This window comes from Molossus molossus, unplaced genomic scaffold (genome assembly GCF_014108415.1).
Source record: "Molossus molossus isolate mMolMol1 unplaced genomic scaffold, mMolMol1.p scaffold_m16_p_6, whole genome shotgun sequence".
NCBI lineage: Eukaryota > Metazoa > Chordata > Mammalia > Chiroptera > Molossidae > Molossus > Molossus molossus.
Window position 1 is genome coordinate 106785670 of NW_023425399.1, and position 24595 is coordinate 106810264.

At 47.9% G+C, this 24595-nt stretch overlaps 1 protein-coding gene across 1 annotated transcript in view; it reads right to left on the bottom strand.

Moving 5' to 3' along the window:
- Window positions 1-23974, bottom strand: part of CCBE1 (collagen and calcium binding EGF domains 1) — a 189045-nt gene extending 165071 nt beyond the window's left edge. Inside the window, exons 1-2 of the mRNA XM_036245524.1 lie at window positions 23844-23974; window positions 23343-23423 (exon numbers count right to left, since the gene is read on the bottom strand). Coding sequence (XP_036101417.1) covers window positions 23343-23423; window positions 23844-23974 — 212 coding nt within the window. The remainder of the gene's footprint in view (window positions 1-23342; window positions 23424-23843) is intronic.
- Window positions 23975-24595: the final 621 nt, after the last annotated feature.

Sequence of the window (24595 nt, forward strand, 5' to 3'; positions counted from 1 at the left end):
TCTCTCTCTCTCTCTTCCTCTCTCTCCCTCCCACTCTATCTTAACGAAAAGTGGAAAAATGTCCTTGGGTGAGGATTTAAAAAAAAAAAAAAAAGTTGAAGGGGAGAACCCAAAGCCAAACCAACAGTCGGCTGTTCAAACCAGTATCACTGACAACTCCTGCTGCTCTGAGTGTTCTAGCTCCATGAGGAAGGACGGCTCATCCCCAACAGCGCCAGCCGGTGACAGACACGGTGTCCTCTAGTCCGGCTGTCACATTCTATCCGATGGCTGGTGTCACAGTTGATCCTGCAGGACATTGTTCTGTCCTGTACACTTACCCAGGATGCTAAACAAAACATGCTAGTTCTACTTATCAGCTTGAATAATGATTGCTTTTTGTCGTGGCCGATTTCATGTCGAGCTGTTTATGGGGAAAACCAAGCAATAATAATTAAGATCTTCCACAATGTCATCTGCACCCGCCTGCCGTGCCCAGGATCACTGAACTATCAGGGAGGCTTCTGCTCCTTGGTGCAGTTTTGCTCTGAGCAGTCTCTCTGTACGTGGACAGCTCCCACATTAAGAGACTTACTTTCCTCTCCCTACAAAGCAGGGAGAACAACTCCTTCCGTCTCTCATCGCCATTCGTTAGTCCCAGTGACTGAACACATCAGCACTGAGTGCAGGGCAGTCCCCACAGCATCCAGGAGCTGGTCCTGGTCCCCGCAGAGTAAAGCGACACTTATCAAATATGAGGATAAAAAAGGCTCAGACATTCTCAAAATACTGGCTGGGCAAGGGGCACTGGAAGCTAGCCGGTGCTGCCAGAGGGGCATGCAGCAGACGCGGGGCGGGGTGGCAGGAAAGGGCCGAGAAGTCTACAAGGGGAGAGGCAGGATCTCAAAGATGTTTAACAGGAGCACATAAGCGATAATGCAATGGTCAAGTCAGCAGTTTAGGTCAAAGAGAGTTACAAATAACAGAAGCCAAATGTGTTCCTCTCCTGCCCCCTCTCGCGTAGGCAATCCAAAGGGGGCAGCAGCAGAGACCACAGCAACAATGATCATCCAGCATCCGCGAGGCCCCAGCACTGGGCCTTCACCACACTGCACTCGGCAGGACAGCAGCTATCTATACTTGAAGGTCATTATGATGGTCGTGTCCATCAGAGGGATCACCATCATCATGCTATGTAGTGTTCTTTTTATCGTGACCCTTCGGTGAAATGTCTCTTTGGCCTGAAGAACAGCTGTCGCTGTCCTGAGCCTTTTACCATATGGACCTGTGCGACATCTATTCTCCCTGGGTGCTAGAGAGCTCAGACCCTAATGACCCCCATCGCAGTCTGTGTGCCTGTATAGCATACATTCCTACCCTCCATCCTGGCTCCCTTTCTTACGGCTCGTTTTGTTTTGGCTTCACAATCTTTTAAAATTTATGCTATCTTCTCATATTTTATGTACTGTAAACTGCCTTACATATCTGGAACAGGTCCAAGTGTAAATTGAAATCTACAAATAATAAACATGGCTCTGTTTCAGAGGGTGCTCTTACAACACAGGGACCATGTGGATTCATTCACCCTTCCAAAAATAGTTCTTCGGCACAAAACTAAACGACAGACCTGGCCCCTGCCCTTGTATCTAGCCAGGAAAAGACACAAAATAAGCTACAAATGGTTTAAGTACTGTGGCAAAATAGAACAAGGACCAAAAATGGACAATGATGGACTTGAGGACGGAGAACTTCCAGGATTCAGCTGAGGTTCCAGGCACAGGGGCCGATGGGGACTACCTGGAGCACTTTAGGACGTCCCTGTTTAAGGAGTCAGCCCTGAAAGAGCAGTCAATATACCTGAAATTTGACCTGCTCCTAAAGTACAGTCCTCGAGACCAGCACCTGTGGCCCGATACCAGCTGCACGCAGGACGCCAATGTGTCTTCCTTGGGAAGCCCACCTGAGGCCAAGCTGGTGGACCTGGAATTCCTGGACGCACCGGACCTTCCTGTGCTGGGCCCACCTCTGTGGGTCCTCGGGCCCCACTGGGGACATGCAGCAGTAAGGACGAGGACCTAGCAGTGGAGATAACTCAGGAGAACCTGCAGCCGAGGAGCTGTGCTGAGGAGCTGCCAGAAGAACCTGAAGATGGGGAAGGTCATGGACAGGATGAGAGCTTCCTGTTCGCCAGGCAATGGACGAGGCTCAGCAACAGCAGGAACTTGCCAAAGCCGAGAACCAGAGGTTGTGGAAAGAACAAGACCAGCTGATCGCGGATCTGAGCTCCATGGGAAAGTCATTCTCTGACCTCTTCAAGTGGTTTGAGAAGCAGAAGGACGTGGTCAAAGGCTACAGCAAGAATGAAGAATCCGTGAAATACATCTAGGACTACATCACCGGAATCAGGAAGGCCAGGGGTATCAAATGCTGAAGACCCACGGGGAGGAGAAACTCTGGCTGGCCAGTGAGAAAATCACCCAGGCAGGAGCGAGGCCCAGGCGGGGCGCTGGCCTTCCAGGAGAGCCTATACCGGAATAAATAAGTGTCCACTTGCTGGAGAAGGCCGTGGAGCAGAAGACTGAAGTAAACAATGAATTGAGCAGAACCTGTGATGACCTCTTTCCCAAGATGGAGAAGATCTAGCGTGGGGGTCCCCGCTCTGTGCCTACCCACCCTCCTGTCTGTTAGAAGGTCTCATGTTCTTTCTTTTCTCCTAACCTCAGCTTGTTTTTTTAAAACAGAATGCTTTTTTAAAAAGGACTAAATAAAGTTTCCTTTGAAACTTTAATCTAATTAAAATGGGCAAAGGACCTGAATAGACACTTCTCCAAAGACTTCAGAAGGCCAACAGACATGAAAAGATGCTTAATATCACTAATCAGAGAGATGCAAATTAAAACCACAGTTAGATGTCACTTCACACCTGCTAGAATGGCTATCATCAATAAATCAACAAACAAGCGCTGGCGAGGGTGTGGAGGAAGAGAAACCTTGTGCACTGCTGGTGGGAATGCAGACTGGTGCAGCCGCTGTGGAAAGAAATACAGAGTTTTCTCAAAAAATTAAAAATGGAACTCCTTATGACCCAGCAACTTCATTTATGGGAATATATCTGAAGAAACCTGAAACACTAATTTGAAAGAATATTTGCACCCCATGTTCATTGCAGCGTTATTTATAATAGCCAAGATTTGGAAGCAGCCCAAGTGCCCATCAGTAGATGAGTGGATAAAACAGCTGTGGTAGCCCTGGCCAGTTTGGCTCAGAGGTAGAGCGTTGGCCTGGGGAACACAGGGTGGCAAGTTTGATTCCCAGTCAAGGGCACATACCCGGATTGCAGGTTTGTGCCCTGGTTGGGGTCGTGTGGGAGGCAACCAATCTATATGTCTCTATCGCATAGATGTTTCTCTCTCCCTCCTTCTCATCCACACTCTTAAAAAAAAAAATGATGAAAAAATGTCCTTGGGTGAGGATTAACCAAAAAAATAAATAAATAAAAGCCGTAGTACATTTACACAACTATTTGGCTATTAAAAAGAAGGAACTGCCCTGGCCGGTTTGGCTCAGCGGTTAAAGCGTCGGCCTGCGGTCCGGAGAGACCCGGGTTCGGTTCCCGCTAAGGGCACGTACTTCGGTTGCAGTTTGTCCCCGGCCCTGGATGGTCGTGCGGGTGGCAGCCACTCGATGTGTCCCTTCACGTCGATGTTTCTCTCTCTCTCTCCCTTCCTCTCTCTCCCTCCCACTCTATCTGTACAAAAAATGGAAAAATATCCTCGGGTGAGGATAAAAAAAATAAATAAATAAATAAAAAGAAGGAACTGCCCTGGCCGGTTTGGCTCAGCCATTGGAGCGTCAGCCTGCAGTCCAGAGAGACCTGGGTTCGGTTCCCGCTAAGGGCATGTACCTCGGTTGCAGTTTGTCCCTGGCCCTGGTTGGTCATATGAGTGGCAGCCACTCGATGTGTCCCTTTCATATCGATGTTTCTCTCTCTCTCTTCCTCTCTCTCCCTCCCACTCTATCTGAACAAAAAATAGAAAAAAAGTGTCCTTGGGTGAGGATAAAAAAAAAAGGAACTTACTTTTTGCAATAGCATAGATAGACCTGGAGAGTATTAAGCTAAGTGAAATAAGCTAATCAGAGAAAGACAAGTACCACATGATTTCACTTATATGTGGAACCTAATGAACGAAATAAACTAACGAAGAAGTAGACTCAGATACAGAGAACAGACTGACAGCTGTCAGAGGGGAGGGGCATTGGGGGACTGAGTGAAAAGGTGAATGGATTAAGCAAAAACAAACGAAAAACCACCACCACCCTCATAGACACAGACAACAGCATGGCGATTACCAGAGGAAATGGGCAATGGGGGTGGTAGCAGCGGGTAAAGGGGTATACACGGTGGGCTTGACTTGGGGTGGTGAACACACAATACAACATACAGAGGATGTATGATAGAACTGTACACCTGAAACCTATACAATTTTATTAACCAATGTCACCCCAATAAATTCAATAAAAAATTTAAAATAATAAAAGGAAGATCCTAACTATAAGTATAAAAATTAAAAGTTAACTCCTCTTCTGAAACTACACTTAATCTACAAACACAGCCCCATCTACAGTACGGTATTATCTTGGGGATCAAATGTATCGAACTGCCTCTGAGGTGGAATATGATTGGGGTTCAGATCACACACTCTTCTGGTGAAAGTCAAGCAAGTGGCCCCGCCCCGCTCCAGGGGGAGCCGCAGTGGACAGCACCGGGTTCCACGCCAGACACGCAGACTGGAGCACACCTGTGAAGACGGAAGCTCACTCACCAGTGGCGACAAGGACCACTCGTCCACCACAGAATTCAATAAAGTAACTTCACAAAGAAAACCCCCAATTTTATTTGCGGGGGGAATGTTTGAAAGTAACATTCATATTATCGGTGGTTTTTTTTTGGTGTAACAGTGACATTTTGGTAATGTATGAGAACTCCACATTTCTAGGAAGTGAGTACTGAACCATGTAGTGGTCAAATGACATCACGTCTGGGATTTACTCTAAAATACGCCGACAAAGGAAACAGGGACAGAAAGCAAATGGTGCGAAATCTGGTTGGTGATGAGCAGGTGGGAATGGACTTCATCCTCTCTAGAGCGTGTTCGAGAGTTCCAAATTCACGTACATGTTCTGAGGGAAAATACGGCCAGCCTGTTCCTCTTCCCGAAAAGGGTCAACTTGTACGTTTTCTCTGCATGGCTGATTTATGATGCAAGAAAAACCCACTGGAAAACAAAGGCTGCCGTCAAGATTTCCTTTCACCCACCTAATGACAACCCCAACCTCTTCTGAGGGGAACACAGGTTGACCTGCAGACAAGACAGGCCAGCAGCGGACGGCAGACCCACGAGGAGCCGCTGACCACGTGAAACACCCGGGATGCCCTTCTGTTACAGGCAGGCTGCCTAAACCTGGGAAAAGATGGGAAAACCTCCGACAATTATCTGATGATGCAGGAGAAACCTCATCCTCGTATGTGGGTGACTGGCTGGGGGTGGGGAGAGCTATTCTCTCCACCATGTAGCTGACTGCCTTGTTGACCCGTCTCCCTTGGCGTCTCTAAACAGAGCCAAATATGGGCCCAAACCAGGCCAGCGAGGCTGCAGCACTGAGGTCTCTACAAGGGCCCTCGGAGAAACCGATTCCGAAGGATACACACCTTGAAACGTAAGTCGGTAATAATTGTTTTTTATATATAAATATAAGACACAAACATTAAGCCTGTTAGGATAAAAGTTGTGAAAGAAATTTTCTAAGAAAGGCGTCTTATCTGATGTCCCCTTTTCTTCCCACTTCCTCTTCCTGAGTCTCTCCGAGTGAAGTGCTCTCCTCTCTGTAAAGGGGCAGGTGCCCGCGGAGCCCAGGATCTAAGTGAGGACGCTGGTACCTCGCCCTCACTGCCCTGTCCTGTGGGAAGCGCGTCTTGAAAGGAAGCTCCCAAGTTCACTCAGCACGTGCCCGAGCAGAGAGAGCATCTGGCCATCCTGTTCTTGGGGCAGATTCGAGTGAGCCATTTCCAAAGATCGCAGTGTGTCTTCAGAGTCAAGATGGTCTTTGTGTCACACACACACCCCAGGCGGTACACTAAAGCCGCTTCTGCCTGTCTGCTCACATTTCCAGGCCTAGAAGGAACTCCACTGAGTGCCCCCCCAAGAGAGCCATGGGGTCATGGGGACCCATAGCCACACACTCTAGGAGGGCAGTGTCCAGGCTAGACCCTCAAGGCCTTCTCTCTAAGGTTCCAGACCCATGTGCTATCTGCTGACACTAGATTGTTTTCTTGTTCTGATTCGTTTAGTCAAAGATTGATATACTTGAACTCTGTATCTGCAGTTTGAAATCGGAACCCTCGACCTCAGGCAGGGCCCCATCAGCATCTGCTCACGGCCTTAGGAAGAGCTCTTCAGCGAGGAGAATTCGGGAGCATCCTCACATGCTGTAAGAGAATCCCGTGCCGCCCTGGCCAGCATGGCTCAGCAGCTCGAGCGTCCGCTCGTGCACCAGAGAGTCTAGGGTTCGATTCCAGTCAAGGGCACGTGTCTCGGTTGTGGGTTTGATCCCTGGCCCGGGTTGGGGTTGTGAAGGAGGAAACCAATTGATGTGTCTCATATAAATGTTTCTTTCCCTCCCACTCTATTTGAAGATAAATGGAAAAATATCCTCAGGTGAGGATAAAAAAAAAAAAAAGAAAAAGCGCATCATGCTGTAAAAGTGAACTAGTACTCTATGTAAGGAAGAGAAAGGGTCCCTTACCCACTGGGATTGGAAAAAGCAACTGCAGAGCAACCTCGTTTCTGTACGTAAGGACCGCACGTCCGCCCCTTAGCACGGGATGGAGGTCGGGAACCAACAAGGCACTCGCGTCCCCTGGCCGTCCACCCAAGGTCTGAGCAGGAGGACTCGCAGCCCTAAGTCAGACACTGCTGAATGTAAAACGTGCAAAGAGCAAGTATTGCTCTCATCACCATAAAAACATGAAGGTCATGTTTTCAAAAGAGGAATTCCTCTTTCTTGTGCCCTTTTCTCTGCAGGAACTGCAAGAACCCCCGCCTGTATAAATTCTTCTCTTGAAAGAAAATGTGTTTTCCCCCCATCACTGTGGCAGTTTCCAGCAGGAGCCAAGCCCCTCAGCTGGACAGTCCTAAGATGAGTGGAGGAAACCCTCACCTGTTCAGGACAGAGGGAGTTAAACCTGGTTGCAGCAGAACCCTGGGCTTCACAAAACAAAAGCTGCAACACATCAAAGGTTCACAGACAAGCACCACCAACGTCAGCACAATCCAACACAGCCAAGCTGTGTACGAGTGGACGAACACTCGTGCTAAGATGATACATGTCATTTATTATTTTTTCTTTTATTAATTAATTTATTTTTGTTACAGATGTTTCTCCTTACCCGCCCACTGATCCCCCTCCCCCCCGTCACCAGCGTTGTTGTCCATGTCCATTGTTCATGCACACATGCATATGAGTTCTATGGTTTCTCTCTCCCCCACCACCCCTCTTCTGGGGACTGTCAGTCTGTACCCCACTTCCATGTCTCTGGGACTACCCCATTCCTCAAACTGTTATGTTCATTATATTCCACAAATAAGTGACATCATATGATACTTGTCTTTTTCTGTTTGGCTTGTTTCACTTAGGATAATACTTTCCAGGTCCCTCCATGTCATCTCAAAGGATAAGAGATCTTTCTTATAGCTGCATAGTATTCCATTGTGTATATGTACCACAGCTTTGTTATCCACTCATCTACTGATGGACACTTGGGCTGTTTCCAGATCTTAGCTACTGTAAATAGTGCTGCTATGAACATGGGGGTACATATATTCTTTCTGAATGGTGTTTCAGGCTTCTTAGGGTATATTCCTAGAAGTGGGATCACTGGGTCAAATGGAAGTTCAATTTTTAATTTTTTGAGGTAACACCATATTGTTTTCCATAGTGGCTGCACCAGTCTGCATTCCCACCAGCAGGATACACGTCCTTTTAAAGAATGAAGGTGACCTGTCCTCAACACCCAAGGAAGGGCTCCCTGAAGAGGCCGGACGTGGAGATGCAGCTGGAACAGAGCCAGACAGCTAAGGGCGGTTCTACACTGGAGCTTGCCAAAGGGGGCATCGCCTCCCCGTGCCACCCTCCCAGCCCTGACTGCCCAGAAATGGCTCCAGGCGTGCAAAGACCCCAACACTCCCCCACCCTAAGACAGCACGGTGGCAGCTGGGCTGTGAGAGCCTCCTGGGCCAGGCGTCTCCAGCCTTGAGGGGCCTCTGTCCTTGACCTCCGTGTGTCCTCCAGGGATGATATTGTCTGTGTATGCCTCGATCTCAAATGTGTTTCTCAAACACTAGGGGGTCTCTGGGAAAGGACTTGAACAGGGCAGGGGGCAGGGGTGTTGAATAATTTGTTGGGATCCTTTCCTGCCTTCCCTTAAGATTTTAAATATCCAGCCCTGGTAGCTTGGTGGGTTAGAGCATCATTCCAATCTGCCAAGGTTGAGGGTTCGATCCCCAGTCAGGGAACGTACAAGAATCAACCAATGAATGCAAAAATAAGTGGAACAACAAATCAATGTGTCTGTTTCTGTCTTTCTCTCTCTCACCCTTTTTACCTCTCTCAAAAATCAATGTTAAAAATAAGATTGTAAATACCTATTCCTATTATTTCCTCTCGAATAGGGTGGTGCCACACTCATGACGCTATCAAACTCCGAAAGCACATTCAAAACCTCGAGATCACCCGTGAACCACATCATATCTTGCTAACCCCAATTTGAAGAAATCCCTCGGTGAGACCCTCAGGAGCACATCCACCTGAAATGCAATTACAGTCCCTTTATTTTTTGATTTATAGTAATTTCTACGTCTATGATTTAATCAGCATGATTGCTGCTATTATACTCAAAAGATGCAATTCGATGTATGTGACTCTGCACTCCACTGGGCCTATATTCGGGACTGCCTGGCTTCAGGCCCCATGGAAAATGCAGGGCTGAGATGATAACTACACAGACAAAGCTCAGAAAGCATTATCTCATGTTGCATCAAGTTAATGCAAACCTAGAAAAAGCTTTGCATCCGCCGGGGGATGCTAAGTTCTTTCAGTTAGCACAGGGAAGACTCGAGAGACCATCGGGCCAGTACATAGATTTTCCATCACACTATGTGGGAAAAAGAGTGTTTATGTTTGATGTTTGCAAGGAAAGGAAAACACAGCTTGACACTGAAAAGCTTTCATTTATAACAGCCTGAGCCATGTTTATATCTTGGGAGCTGGTTCACGTAGTGCAGCAATAAAGCAAAATATTTTTTAAAAATGCACTTAAGGTCACTAAGTAGCTAAAGACACCAAGCTGAGCGCCTGCAATAGGAAATGAAAAGTGATGGAATTCGCACCGTGGGACTTGCCCTGATCAGCCTCGGAAACTCGGAACTCTCCGCTTTGTGATCCACCTCGGCCCACTCCATCACTCCCCTGCCTGCCCTCCAACCACCCCTCACTGAGCAGGAAGGAGATGCCAAGAGAAACAGACTGGGACCTAGCAGACAGGGATGCCACCCCCCCCCCCAGGCTTTACCTGTACACCTCCCGTCAGGGTCATGGGCCTGAACAACCGTGGACACAGAGGTAGGACACGGGCTTAGTGGCCACAGAGGGAAGAACCAGGCCGCTCCCCCCTTTTGCTGCGAGGTTTTCACCCTGGCTGCACACTGGAACTGTGCAGGAGCTTTACCAGGCCCTGGTGCCTGCACCCACCTCCAGGGTTTCTGTGCCCGGTGTAGCCTACCTGAACGCCGGGATCTTTACATTCACAGGTGGGTCCCATGTGCAGTCCAGGCTGACCCGCTGCCTTCAGCTTCCCAAGTGAGGAGCCGAGAGGAGCCGCATGAGCCAGCCCTGGAACGATGCGGTGAGGATCAGGGCAGCGCTTTGGGAAGTGAACGTGCATGGGAAACACCAAGGAACCTTGTTTAAAATGCAGATTCTAATCCAGCAGGTCTAATGTCTCGCTGTAAGGGGTTAGAACACGTTATACCCCCCATCAGGCACCATCCTGAGAGAGAGGTTCCACAGAAGTCAACAGCACAAACTTTATGGTTTATGCCATTGTAGATACAATGTAATCCTTTTCCTTCTTCCATGGTATTGCTGAAGGTACATCAATTTCATTGGCTGGCCCAGGAGCACCATGATAGACAACAATATCATGGGCATTACAGTGTATATGAAGAATGTCCCCTTTATTATGTGGTCCCAGTGTGCGCTGTTTTTATTTCTAGGGGGTATGTTACAGGCTGAATTCTTCTCCCAGAATCCATATGTTGAAGTGCTAACTCCAGTGCTTCAGGATGTGACTGTATTTAGAGACAGAGGCTTGAAAGTGGCCACTGAGTTCAAACGAGGTCATTAGCGTGGGCTCTAATCCAGTGAATCCCACTGAGGTGGGATCCTTGTAAGAGGTGGAAATTATAACACAGACACGGACAGAGGAGAGACCATATGAAGACACACAAGGCAGACACCTAAAAGCCAAGGGGAGAGGCCTCATAAGGGATCAATCCTGTGGACACCTTGATCTCAGACTTCTGGCCTCCAGAACTGAGAAAATCAATTTCGGTTCTTTAAACCCCCAAGTCTACGGTAGTCCGTGTAGGCGGCCTGAGCAAGGGGGAGGGAGTTCCTACATCTACTTTTGCTAACTTGTCCGACGGTCATTACCAGGGGGATGGCCATCCCTATGTCCAGCAGCCCTCCCTCCTCTCCCGCGTGTCTCCTAGATCTGTGTTGGCAAGGTAGCTGTGATTGGCAGGTCTCTCAGGAGAGCCCAGTGGTTAAGGAGAACAAAGGCTCTGGAGTCCGACCGCGTGGCTTAGCTCCACTGCTCGGCCACATCTGCCCAGAGACCTTGAGTGAGGACTTTCTGCAGAGCCAGCTGCACGCAGGGCACCCGGGGCCTGACTCATCCTTGAGGAAAGTACACGGCATTTCTCTTATCTATTTTTGGCTACTGAAAGCCTTTTGTGATTATCTACTTTCCAGTATTTTCTTTGCGACATCTGTTTTGGTGTTCTCCCTCCCTCTGTCCCCATCTATTTTTTTTTTTTTTAATCCTCACCTGAGGGTATTTTTCCATTGATTTTTTTTTCAGAGAGAGAGAGGGAGGGAGGGAGGGAGGGAGGGAGGAAGAGAAACATCAATGTGAGAGAGACACATCGATTGGTTGCCTCCTGCACAATCCCAACCAGGGATGGGGATCAAACCCACAACCGAGGTACATGCCCTTGACCAGGAATGAAGCCCACGACTCTTCTGTCTGCAGGCTGATGCTCTAACACAGTGGTTCTCAGCCTGTGAGTTGCGACCCCTTTGGAGGTCGAACGACCCTTTCACAGGGGTCGCCTAAGACCATCGGAAAACACATATTTCCGATGGTCTTAGGAACCGAGACACCGCTCCTCTATCCGTCTCCAGGCGGGTCTGCCCACATGCAGATATGCCCACATACAGATACGCCCACATACCCAGTGTGATGACATCATCGCGCCAACCCCATCACATTACCCCATACAGATGCAGGTGTATGTGACAGGGTTGGTGCCATAATGTACTTATGTGGACCAGTCACAAATGTGTAGAGAACAGCTACTGTGAAGAAAGCAGCTACTGTGTTAAAAGCAGCTACTGTGTTGAAAGCAGCAGTATTGGAGGTAAAACGACACTTCATGAATTATAATTACTGGGTAAATGTAAAATCATGTACTGTAAAATCATCAACTACTGCAAAAAAAATATATATCTGTACCATGGAAACTTAATCTGGATGCTGATCAGTCTTTTTATATTCAGCTGTGGTTGATGCGAATACTGCCCCCTTGTGATAGTAACATGTAAAAAAAAAAAAAACAACACAATGGTAAACCATAGGAAACTTTGATGAACTGTATTGACTAAAGTATGCCATGTATTATCTTTTGTATTACTAAAGCTATTGTTATATATTATTTTTATTAGCAAAACATCCCAAGATAATGGATCATGTAGAGAAGAATGTTAAGAAAATATAGTGAGGATTTTTTACAGTATGGTTTTACCTCACTAATTACAGCAGGAATTGAGAAACTGCAATGTGTTATTTGTTGTGAAGTTCTATCAGCCAAATCTATGAAGCTGAATGAACTAAAATGCCATTTTGATAGCAAGGATACCAACTATTTTAGAAGCAAAGCTGATAGACTCAAGAAAGCCAAACTTGATACTGGTGGCAAGTACCACAAACAAAATGTAGCAGCCGTTGAAGCTTCATATTTGGTGGCACTCAGAATCACCAAAGCTATGAAACCTCACACCATTGCTGAAGATTTATTGTTGCCAGTGGCCAAAGACATTGTTCAAATTATGATCGGAGACAAATTTGTTATGAAATTGAGTACAATTTCCTTATCTAACAATACTCTCCACAGAAGAATAGATGACATGTCTGCTGACATTCTTGATCAGGTAATCCAGGAAATTAAATCTGCTCCACTTCCAATATTTAGCATACAGCTTGATGAATCTACAGACGTTGCAAACTGTTCACAGTTACTGGTTTACGTGAGGTATATTAATGATGGAAAATTTAAAGATGAATTTTTTTGAAAACCTCTTGAAATGACAACTACTGCATGTGATGTATTTCACACAGGTTCATTTCTGAAAGAGCATAAGATCTCTTGGGAAAAGGTTTGTGGTGTTTGCACAGATGGTACTCCAGCTATGCTAGGATGTCAATCTGGATTTCAACGTTTGGTACTGAATGGGTCACCAAGTCATCGGAACTCACTGTATGATTCATCAGCAAATATTAGCAACAAAAATGCTTCCACAAGAGTTACAAGAAGTAATGAAAAGTGTCATAAGTTCTGTCAATTTTGTAAAGGTGAGCACTTTAAATAGTCGACTGTTTTTGCAACTGTGCAACAAGTTGGATGTGACGAACAATGCTCTGCTATTTCACACTGAAATGAGATGGCTGTTTACAGGAAAAGTTTTAAAACGTGTTTTTGAGCTTCATGATAAACTCAAAACGTTTTTTAATCAGAAAGCAAGACCTCAGTTCGAAGTACTTTTTAGCAAAAAGGTGAACATCAGAAAATAGCATACCTGGTTGACATCTTTGCCATCTTGAATGAGTTAAATTTATCAGTGCAAGGACCAAATGCAACATGCCTCAATTTGTCTGAAGATATCCGATCATTCCAAGTGAAACTTCAACTTTGGCAAAAAAAAAATATTGGATGAAAATAAAACTTACATGTTGCCTACCTTATCTGCTTTCTTAGAGGAACATGACATTGAACCAGACAAAAGATTACAATGATAATTTCTGTGGAAGAACACATGCTTGCAGATGAAATTTCATTGTACTTTCCAAATCTACCTGACACCCCATTTGCACTTGCCAGAAGCCCATTGACAAAGTTAAAGATGTTCCTCAGACAGCACAAGAGGAGTTAATAGAACTTATTAACAGCAATGTAGCAAGAACCGATTTCTCTACAATGCCAGTTATAAAATTCTGGATCAAGTGTTTGCAGTCATATCCTGTTCTGTCTGAGACTGTGTTGTGCCTTCTTCTTCCATTTCCAACAACATCTCTGTGAAACAGGGTTTTCCAGCTTGTTGGTTATCAAGTCTAAATACAGAAGTAGACTTGTTGTGGAAGATGATCTTTACTGTGCTCTTGCAAAGACTGCCCCGAGAATTTCTGATCTGGTGAGAAAGAAGCAATCTCAACCTTCGCACTGACGTTGGCTTTTTATGTATAATGTAGCAATGTAGTTTTCTGTTGTCATATTAAGACTGTTACCCATGTTACACCATTCTTCAAGACAAAATTTCATTTATTTGTAATTAGAAATAAATATTTCACGATATATAATTACATATTGCTTTTGTGATTAATCACTATGCTTTAATTCTTTTCAATTTGTAACAATGAAAATACATCCTATATATCAGATATTTACATTATGATTCATAACAGTAGCAAAATTACAGTTATGAAGTAGCAACGAAAATAATTTTATGATTGGGGGGTCACCACAACATGAGGAACTATATTAGAGGGTTGCGGCATTCGGAAGGTCGAGAACCACTGATCTGGGCCATGCTAAGTGAAAGCAAAGACAGGGGTCAGTTGGAGGCAAAGCTGTGGCATGTCTGTCCTGACCTCTAAAAAACATGCTAAACGCATGCATGCAAGAGGTTAAATGGGTCTGTAAGTCTGTCAACCTTCATAAGCTTAGTCTGCCTTTCTTTTAAGCTCCGTTTAGCTGAATCAGTAAAAATGGCTGTTACCAAGGTTAGAAGCTCCCACATGATGAACTTTTTTTTGCCCAACTTCATACCCACGAGATGCTCCCTTCCTTATTAAAATTTTATACCCCTCCCCCCACTTTGCTACCCCCCAAAACCATCTTCATCCTTCTATGTCAGGTGGTGCATTGCAACATTTTTCTTCTCCTTTCTCCAAAATACCATTAGCAGGCTTTGCTTTTCTCCCCTCAGAATATTTCTATTAGACACTTCTCTCCTTCCCCACTTCCCCTTCTCAATGTCAGAGGCATCGCCACTTAGGACTCCCCTTGACCCGCCGCGGAACAAAGAGTACTGTGTGATGAACACACAATACAGTGCGCAGATAATGCATTATAGAACTGTACACTTGAAACCTACATAATCTTATTAACCAATGTTACTCCAATAAATCCATTAAAAATTTTTAAACACCTAGAAAAACAAAAAGTTGGCATTGTGAAAAGGCAGTTCAGAGATTAAGTTCAAAGGTTTAATTACTGATCCACAGGGTTTACACTTGTTCATATGGAAAGTACAGTTAATAATACAAGAATAAACTGTCATGTACTCACAAGTGTAGACCTACTTTTGCCCCCTCCTGTATTGTACACGGTGCTGTGTGACGGGATGATACTTTTTAGCCCTACAAGGAAACCTGTAACCTTGCAACTCTGACTTAGAAGACCCTTCACTGAAAATGACTTTTTCCAGATGTTCCTCAAATAAGATATATTATCATTTGATTTCTGAATGTGAAAAGTTTTTCCCCCATAGAAATTCAAAACGAGCAGGAAGTTTATGGAAAGGTCATCAAAGCATGTGATGATCAATATGCGAGCTGAGGAATTAAATACAGAATTCAGGAAGGTGGGAGGTCAGCCAAGGCAATTCAGGGTTGCTCAACACACAAGGATTGCCTGTCTTGGGAACACAAAGAGCAGCAGCCGGTCAGCTCTTAACTACCTGCAATAAAACCCAGCTTCTTAACGTCCTGACAGGTTGTGTTCATTTAGCGCACCACTGAGGGGTGGTGATTCAAAAAAGTTCCAGCTCAACAAGAACTCTAAGTGATTCCTGGACATCAGCAAACCCAGTCATGGTCAAAGACGTCACTCCGGCCAAGAGATCCAAATACAGTAAAATGGGGCAGTACAAAGGCCAAGGACCCAAATAGGAAGCTAAACGCCCCCAAAGCTGCCTCTCTGTGACTCAGACCTGTGGATGAGGTTACATATCGACGGAGAAACCCACTCCTGGTCTTTGTATTCAGATAGCTTTTTAGAAGCTGGCAAAGGGCCAGATGGTAAATATCTGAGGTTCTGGGGAGCCAAATTAGGTTCCTGTTGCATAGACTTTTCGTTTACAACCCTTTAAAAATGTAAAAAGCGTTCATAGATCATGGGTTGTATAAAAACATGCCACGGGCTCTATGTGCCAATTCCTGTTCTGTGCACCAAACTCCCAGGGCCGGCCCGGAGCGCTCTCCAGTCCAGACTCACACTTGCCCTGCCATTCCAGAGGACTCGAGATGGGGGGCTTCCCCCCAGCAGTACCCCACAGGAGGGGCCGAAAGGGAAAGGCTGAGAACGAATGTGGTTCAAGTTTGAGATCATAAAGGGCACGGAAAGATGGTCTGGTTCATGTCCTACCACACTGAACAAGGAGGCGATGGATAACCTGGCCAAGCTCTCGCATCTGCTGCTGACTTGCACGGATCACACCCTGAAGCTGGGAAGAAGATAAAGCCCTGTTTTGCTCAATGGGGAGCATCACGAAGACATAACATCACTCCACCCCCTACAGGTGTTCCAGGGTGGAAACAAATTGTCCAGAAGGTCCTGACACCTTTCTGACCATAGATCTACAGTAGATTATTAGGAGATCAGGGAATGTTGGGTGCATGCACTCTGTTTAAAGTTACTGTTGGAAAATACAAGGTGAGCTGGCCAAGGTATCTGTCCCAAGTGGGCCAATTCTGATGCCACTGTCCACCTGTCAGGGCACATGGCCAGAGAATTTGCCACTTCTCGGTAATGTTTCCACATCCCAGTACTGCTCAGAAGAAACTTGTGGCACGTGGAAACTTCTTGCTAGCACCTCTGCAGAAACAAGTCTTTGGTTCCCACCATCCCCGGCTTCTCATGTCTTCTTTGGACCTGTGGCGTTTCTTTTCCTGAAAGGACACAGCTGGAAATTTCACGTGTCTAGCCCCCAAAATATGACATTCATCAGATGTGTGCCAAAAACAACGTTCCTAAAAATGTCCCAAAGGTCATCCTTGGCTTAAAATTCCTTTACTGAAAGAGACACTGAATTGAAATCCATAAATTCCATAATAACAGAAGTTTGTTTTCTGTTTGCTTTGCATCTGCTCTATTCAGACATATTCCACGTGCCTAGAAACTGTGCTTGGCACACACAGCAAGCTCACAGGTATCGGTGGGATAAATGAATGAAAACTGTTGGCAAAACTTTAAAACTGGTAAATGGCTTCATGGAAAAGGAAGAGCCAAGCCTGTCAAAAGAGAAGCTGCAGATGTTACAGCTGTTTCCTTTTCCATCCCCCAAACAGAAGCAATACACTGGAGCAGAAGGGGGACCTTTGTTCTCCTGATATTCTGCAACGCCCCGGGCAGGCAGACCCTCCAACGCACAAAAGTGAGGGGTCCTGCTGGGCCGCGGGGTAGGTGGCTTCGGAAGCCAAATGCGATGACACGGAAACTACTGATTGAAATGTGAGCTTTCTCCTAAGAAGATAGAGCATTCTAGAACAAAGGAAGAGCACACTGGCGTCTTCCGGGTGCACCCGCCCCAGCTTCACTTAGAAAAGATGAAGTGACGGTAATGCAGGAAGTCAGGCATCTGCTACCTCAGGGACAATGAGACCCGCAGCCGAGCACAGAGGACGCGTCATGAAAGCACAGCCTTTGTGGCGACTCCGATTGTGAGCTGCTTCCGAAGGCTTCGTGGTGCGTCTCCGACGACTGAAAAGTGATCCGGAGGCTGCCTGGGCCAATGCCCGCTACCTTCGCCCCTCTAACACCTGTTCTCCGGCTTACAGAGTAAGAGGGTGTGGGAGGAAGCGGGTGCCTTTGAAACTATCACCCGCCCCATCAAAGCCAGTGTCTGCAGGGCGGCCGTCAGGCGGGGAACCTGACTGCCCGAAAGGCCTGGAGAGTGAGGTCGAATCCCATTACTTACTTGCAGTGCCCATGTATTTGTTTTCTCGGTCCCATCGACGATGTGTATGCAGGACTGGCAGGCACGGGCCTCACCTCTGGGGACACAGTCGTGGATGAGGGGACAGAGGACTCAGGCCTTCAGCAGGCTGCCTGTCCCATGGGACGGGACCAGCACAGGGACACTGAGGCTGCCTTCAACATGCCTGTGACTTAGGCCGTTGTGACAAAGCCACCGTCACCGGTCCCCTGCTCTGTTCGTCACAGCATTTGTGACCACCTCCCCCTCAGCATTAGGTATAGACGGTCAACCTACAAACGCTTTCTGAAAGGGGGACTGCGTGCCCTGAAGGGAGCCAACAGTTCCCCCAGAGCTGCCTCGGAGCCTGCCCTGGGCGACGCGGATCACAAGGCAGGGAGGCAGCAGAGAGACAGGACCGGGGCTGAGGGCCTGAGGAGCGATTCCTAGTCTCTGCCACCTAGACTCCTTCGTGACCCTAGGCAAGGGGTCAACCTCTGAGATCCTCTGCAGGGGGTAACTATGCCTCTACCTGATCTGATGGTCACACGGGCTGGGAACTGTGACTAGTCAGGTAGAAGACAGGAAGCAAAGATATGTCCTTTGGGATTTTCCCAGCCCACGCTCCCCTGCGTTTGGAGGGCATGTAGAGACAACTGATGTGTGACTGCACATAAGTACCCTCAGTGTTTCAGGCTGTGGTCTGAATTCGCACTGTCAAAAACGTCTACTGTAAAGCCCCAAACTCACAAATAACTCAACAAATGTCCACGGAGCGTGTACCATGTGCACTCACACCAGACGGAGGGATGCAGTAGTGATCGGAGAGGTATTAGTCGTTGGACATGTCCTCCATATAGGGTATCCCAAAGGAATGTATATACAACTTGGAATAATTATAAAGCCAGTGTTTGTTAAAGTACATTTCATTTTCAAAATGTAATAGAATCTACCAGCACCCTGTATACATTTTGGAGGGATGCCCTATATACGAGCTCATCCCATCTTCATGGCAACCCTGGAACTCCAGGACGGATGTGGTCCTCACCTTACAAACGAGAAAACTAGAGCACAGAGATTAAGAAAGTGTTCAGCCCTGGCTGGTTTGGCTCAGCGGTTAGAGTGTCGGCTCGCAGATCAGAGAGACCCGGGTTCGGTTCCCACTAAGGGCACGTACCTCAGTTGCAGTTTGTTCCCGGCCCCTGTTGGGGTTGTGAGGGTGGCAGTCAGTTAATGTTTCTCTCTCTCTTTCCCTCCCGCTCTATCTGAAGATAAATGCAAAAATGTCCTCGGGTGAGGATTAAAAAAAAGAAAGTGTTCAAGGTCACAACACAAGTAGTCGAGCTGTAATTCAAACCTTGGCTGAGTTTCTCTTAGTGTGCACGTTTGACATTACCATGTAGGAACTCGGGGACCTACCAGACAGTGCGTTCTCCAGTCTTTCCCCTTAGTCCACTGTTCTCAATCTGGGGATGTGGCTCTAAGTGATGTTCTTGGTCCCCAAATTTCAAGTAAACACATTTGTAGAAATATCACATTAACTTCCAAGTTTCAATAGGATTTGGCAACACTGTTGCATTATCATGAAGCAAAGTGGGAGGGTTTGCATCCCCATGTCATTACTTCCTAGGGGAACAGGACCCTGAGCAAAAGCAGTGCCCAGGAAGACCCCGCAAGGGACAGCTGGGGCCTCCACCTGGAGGTCCACCAGCCACAACACTGAACATCGTAGCTAATGCACCACAGATGACCACCGAGCACACTCTGTTAGAGAGCCACGTTAAAAGACGCTATGTTAAAGAGCCTTGTTGAAAAACACTGTTAAAAAGCAATGTCGACTCTTAGCCATAAACCGGTTCCTAGCTGTTGGGATCTCTCCCCACCCACTGCTAGTAAACTACACGACTGAAAGCAATCATGTGCCATGTGCGTCGGGTACAGTTTCAAAGGGCTTGCCTAAAAATCAAATCTGTAAACTGAGACCAGGGACTGCAGCTTATTCTCTGGTCATTTTCTAGGACTATTTTAAGCTTATAATAGATGTTCAATAAATCCTTAAAAGATCAAAAAAGTTAACTAGGATGTTTATTAGACACAGCCTCAACTCAGTAAAAATTGGATTTTATTGACGTTTCCTACACATAACATATGTATTCCTTTTCTCTTATTTTTAAGAAGCCTTTAACATCTCCTTTTATTGATATGAGACCAATAAAGGCAAACTAAATACACCTTTCGTTAAACTACATGGCTGGGGGTGGGGGTGGGGGTGGGGTAGTCAGCTTATGGGAAAAGCTTTAATAGCCAGGAGAGGAGTGATGCACAATAACTTTATATACTTGGTTTGGCTACAATAACCTCAGCCAAGTCCCACACCAACTCTGAGCCTTAGCGGGAGAGTATGCCCTGTCAGATGGCAATGCTAAGTGAGCACGGATGCTTGTTAAGCTGTCATTGGCATTCATTCAACAGTGTTTATTAATTTTGGTCATCGGCACAATGCACACTGGGGTAGTCTCTAGAGACAGAGATCCTGTGATTAAGATAAAACCCTACAAAGCAAGGAAACCTATACATGTATGAACCAATTTTGTGTGTAATAGGATAATAGAGAGTCCACTGTTGAAGACAGATCCCAAGGGCTATGGTAATTCAGAAAAACCCCTCTGGTCATAGTGGATGCTGGGAGTTTCCTATTAAACTGTCTTTTTAAATTCATAGTCATCTGAATTTATAATCTTCCTTACTTAGATCCCAGGATCTGGAAAGTTCAGCCTCATCTGTAGGGATGAGGACAGGGCCCAGGCTCTGAAGTCAGACCAACCTGGGTTTGACTTTGTGTCTCTGCACAAGTTAATTTAATCCCTCTGGGTAAATTTACTTACTCCCTCTGGGTTTGGGTTCCCTCCTCTGTAAAACTGAGAATGCAAATGCTACAGTGTGGCTTTGAGGACCAGTGATAACGTATGTGAAGTGCACAGCACAGTGCTGAATACACAGTCCTCAAACTGCCGTTACTGAACACTAGCCTTTGTCAAGTGGAGAGGTGCTGCCCAGGGAAACGGGGTAGAAATGCATGAGGGGAAGGGGCAGAACAGATGATTCTCAACCCATCTTTTCATCTCCATATCCTTTTAGGGAGGAGATCAGATTTACTGCATCTACCATACTCAATTTTGTATGAAACCCAACCTCCATATCAATGGTGATTTCTTAAGTCATTTAAAAAAATCATTTTGAGCAAGTTCAGGAAGTTCTCTCTCTTGTGCTAAAGCTGTTCCCCAAGTCACCTGGTAAGGAGTGAGACTCACATGGTCAGAGAGCATCCCCGAGGCAGTAGCTTGTTGCAGTACTAACAGCTTAATCAGGGGGTCGTCTAAGAGCTGAAGAGTGGACTTCCTGGAAGGCTGGTTCTCAGTCTGGTTTAAGGTGAATGTGGTCTGTCTGCAGAGCCCCACCCCCCACCCGTCTCCTCTGAGGACCTGGCTAAGTGGGTTTGCACCATGACCCGAGCTGAAGACCCTGGTTTCTACAGCAGAAGCTTCCCCAGCTTTAATGCATATCTCAGTAACCTGCAAGTTCTGGTTCCGGAGGTCCAGAACTAACAAACTTCCAGGTGATGCCCACAGCCGAATAAGCACGATGTCTCCAGGGCCAGGACAACCAGAATTCACAACCAAGGTGCACACAGTATTCCTCCATTCCTAGGATTCAAAAGCCAAATGGGGCCACTGCCAACCAACTGTGTCTTTATGAATTTGCAAACTTCTGGTGGGGTGTACTGATTGGCCGGATGAGAGAGCCTTCAGGAGTCCTAGAAATGTTCTGAATTGTCCCTGAGTGGGGGTTGCATGGTGTATACATATGTAACTGAAGAGTTTAGATGTGTGTCCCTAATGTTACGTTACTTATAACTCAATTTTGAAAAATATCTAAAAGAGAAAATAAAGGAATGAGAATGCAAAGAAAAAAGTACTAAATTATGAAAGTAGTGTCAAACTAATAGAATACACATAGACGTTCGACTCCCATAAAAGGAGTCACTTAAATCCAAACAACAATATTCACGGGCATCATCTTCTCCAGCTGCAAACACGCCCTCCCATTCCTCTTAATGAAAACACATCAAGACACTGCGAGTGTCTCGAGGGTCTAGGTGTGAAAGAAACTCCGCTGTTTTAAAAATCTGGGGAGAAAAAAAACAAACAAGCCCGACAGTAACAGCCTGGCAAAGTGACCGCAGGACACGACGCTCCTCAGGCTCCCGAAGATTAGACATGCATTCTGTAACTGGCGCTGATCTGTGTGCAGCCTGACCTTCGGGGACCGAACAAATGAGCAAACCATCTCAGGGACACTTTCCATGTTAAATTAGAGGCTTTGTACTGTGGTGCTAGGAAAACAACGTGTCGGAAAGAATACTGTGGTGGTGTGGATGAAACGCAGCACGCAGTCGGGTGCCAGCACCGCCAGGTCATGCCACCAGCTCGGTGACCTGGTTTACCCAGTGAAACTCTTCCAGTCTTTACCTGCCATCTGAACACACTTCCCTCCTCCTCCTCTAACCATCACGTTTGTTCAGCGTTCACCACCCATATCCGGAGAAGGCAGCCCTTCCAAAGGCTGTCATTCCACTGCCCAGAACAGACTTCAAAGCACAGCACATGATGTAACTAATGGCACCTTTGTACCGCTCACCTGACAGCCCTGAAACCACGTCCACCTGAGCCCATGAAATAACATTTCTTGCAGCTGGAAGCATTAGAGTTGTTTCATCGGCTATAACATTATAAATGGTCAAAGTTCCTTGTCATTCCTCGGGGGGTTGCAGTATTACCTAGTACCATCCAATATTTATTCTGTCCATCCAAACGGTGTATGGTTTACAGAGACTGAGTCTGGTGTGACGGGGGGATCCCCGTATCTTCCACAGCACCTTTCAGAAGCAGACAACCAATACAGCTTGTGGGTGCATGCCCCCTCCATACAGTGCTAGGACCGGACAACAGCCAAGAATACCTACAAGGGTGAAAAACACAACCCTCACCTCCAAAAGGCTGCAAGCAGGGAACAGTGCCTCCCCCTTCTTTTGTTGAGAAGGAGCCAACTGGGGAGCCTTTTCCAAACTACAGATTCCCTGGCTCTACCCAGGCTTAGTTTTAACAAGCACCCAGGTGATCTGTGGGCCGTATTTTAGGAAAGTCTGTCCCTCTTCTTGTGGTTCAACAATCTCTACGTTTTTTGTGGTTGTTTTTCCCCACTCAACACAACCTATCAACCGCCGGCGATCTTCGCCCCTCCCTCTGCCCACAGAGGCCTGGCCAGTATGTATTACACTCTGTCCCGGCAGAAGGTCACAAGGCAGCTGAGGGCCAAGTATTTACTTGTTGACTTTGTGTTTTCAAAACAAAATACAGTCATTCGCCTTTGCCTCACTGTTTACACCCACAATCCAATCCACTTTCTTTAACGTTCAACCTCTCCTCCAACCTCCACCACGCAAGTATTCCGGAGACCAGTAAACAGCCGCACGACCTCAGGGCACAGACTAGGTGCTGGCGCTCGGGTGCCGCCGTTGCCCTGGCCCAGGAAACACACACAAAGGTTTGCCCCATGGAGAACGCACCCAGCGCGTCCCAGCACCACCGTGGCGCGCTGGCCCCCGGGCCCCCCGGTCCCCCAGGCCCCCAGCGCACCTCCAACCCCTCCTCTGCGGCGCCGCCTTCCCACCGGCCAGGGTGCACAGAGGCGACTCGGCAGAGCCCGAGGCTTACCTGAAACACGTGGTGAGCTCGCCCGAAGCCTTCAGACACGGGTATTTGGTCGTAGCGATTTTGTTTTCCGAGCAGACTTCTCTACGAAAAAGAGAGAGGACAAGTGTTGGTCCTCCGCGTGGGAGCGCAGGCCGGTGCGCGCTGGGGGTCCGTGTCCCCGCGCGCCGAGCAGGCACTGGTGCCAGAGCGCGCACGCCCCGCGGACCCCAGGGTCCGGGCCGGGCGAGGGTCCCACGGAGCGAACCCAGCCCCAGGGGGACCAGGAGCTCAAGAAGCGAATCACAGGAGAACGCAGGGATGCGGGGCAGGGACATCACGGATGGGGGACGCCCAGGCTGAGGGCGCGTAGACTGTCACCCGGAGACAGAGCTTAGTATCGCCCGGGACAGCTGAGAGCCTCGCCCGGGACGCCGCGAGGGCGTGCGGATGGCTGCGGAGGTGGGGAACGCCGCCTGCACCCCGAGCGCGGGCGTGCAGCAAGCGGGGGCCGGCAGCGCTTACCTGTCGCTGTTCTCAGGCTCCTCGCGGTAGCTCCACGTGTCTCCCAACGCTAGGAGCAGGAGCAGCGGACCCAGGCTCTTGCCCAGCTGTCCCCTTGCCGCTCCTCCCCGGCTCGGAGGCGGCGGCACCATCAGGGACGCTCCCGGCTTCTTCCCGGCGCCGGAGCCCTCTCCCTGCCCTGCGCCCTGCGCCCCGCTCCGCCGCGGCCGCCGGCGTCCCTCTGCCCGGCAGGGGGCACCAGAGAGCGGGGGCGTTTGCGCCACCTGCGCAAGGCACGGGGCCCCGGGCGCTGTGTGGGGCTGGGGCCCAGGCTAGGAGTTGGGGTGCAGAGTGCAACTCCTTAGGTCTGCAGGTGATCGCGGCGCCCGAGGTGCGTGGCTGGCGCGAGGGTCGTGGGGTCCCGGTCGTCTCGCCTGGGCTGGTCACGCTGAGTTACCAGACTTGCTGGGCTCGGCGTTGGGCCGCGCCCTCCCTCTTGTCTCTTCCTGGGCTCAGGGAGGAGGGCAGGGTGCGGGAAGCAAGCGGCTGCTCGCATTTTACACCAAGGTCTCCGACCCAGAGGAGGAGGAGTAGGAGGAGGAGGAGGAGCCGCTTCTCCCCTGGGGCAAAGGGAAGGGGGTGGCAGAGAGGTTAATAGGCTTCCTTCCTGTCGTCAGTTGATTTTAATGACCAGGATCAGGACGTCTGCTGTCCCGCCTCGAGCGCCTGCCCTGGGCTTTCCCGCTGCCCAGTTTTCTCTGAACGGAGGAAGG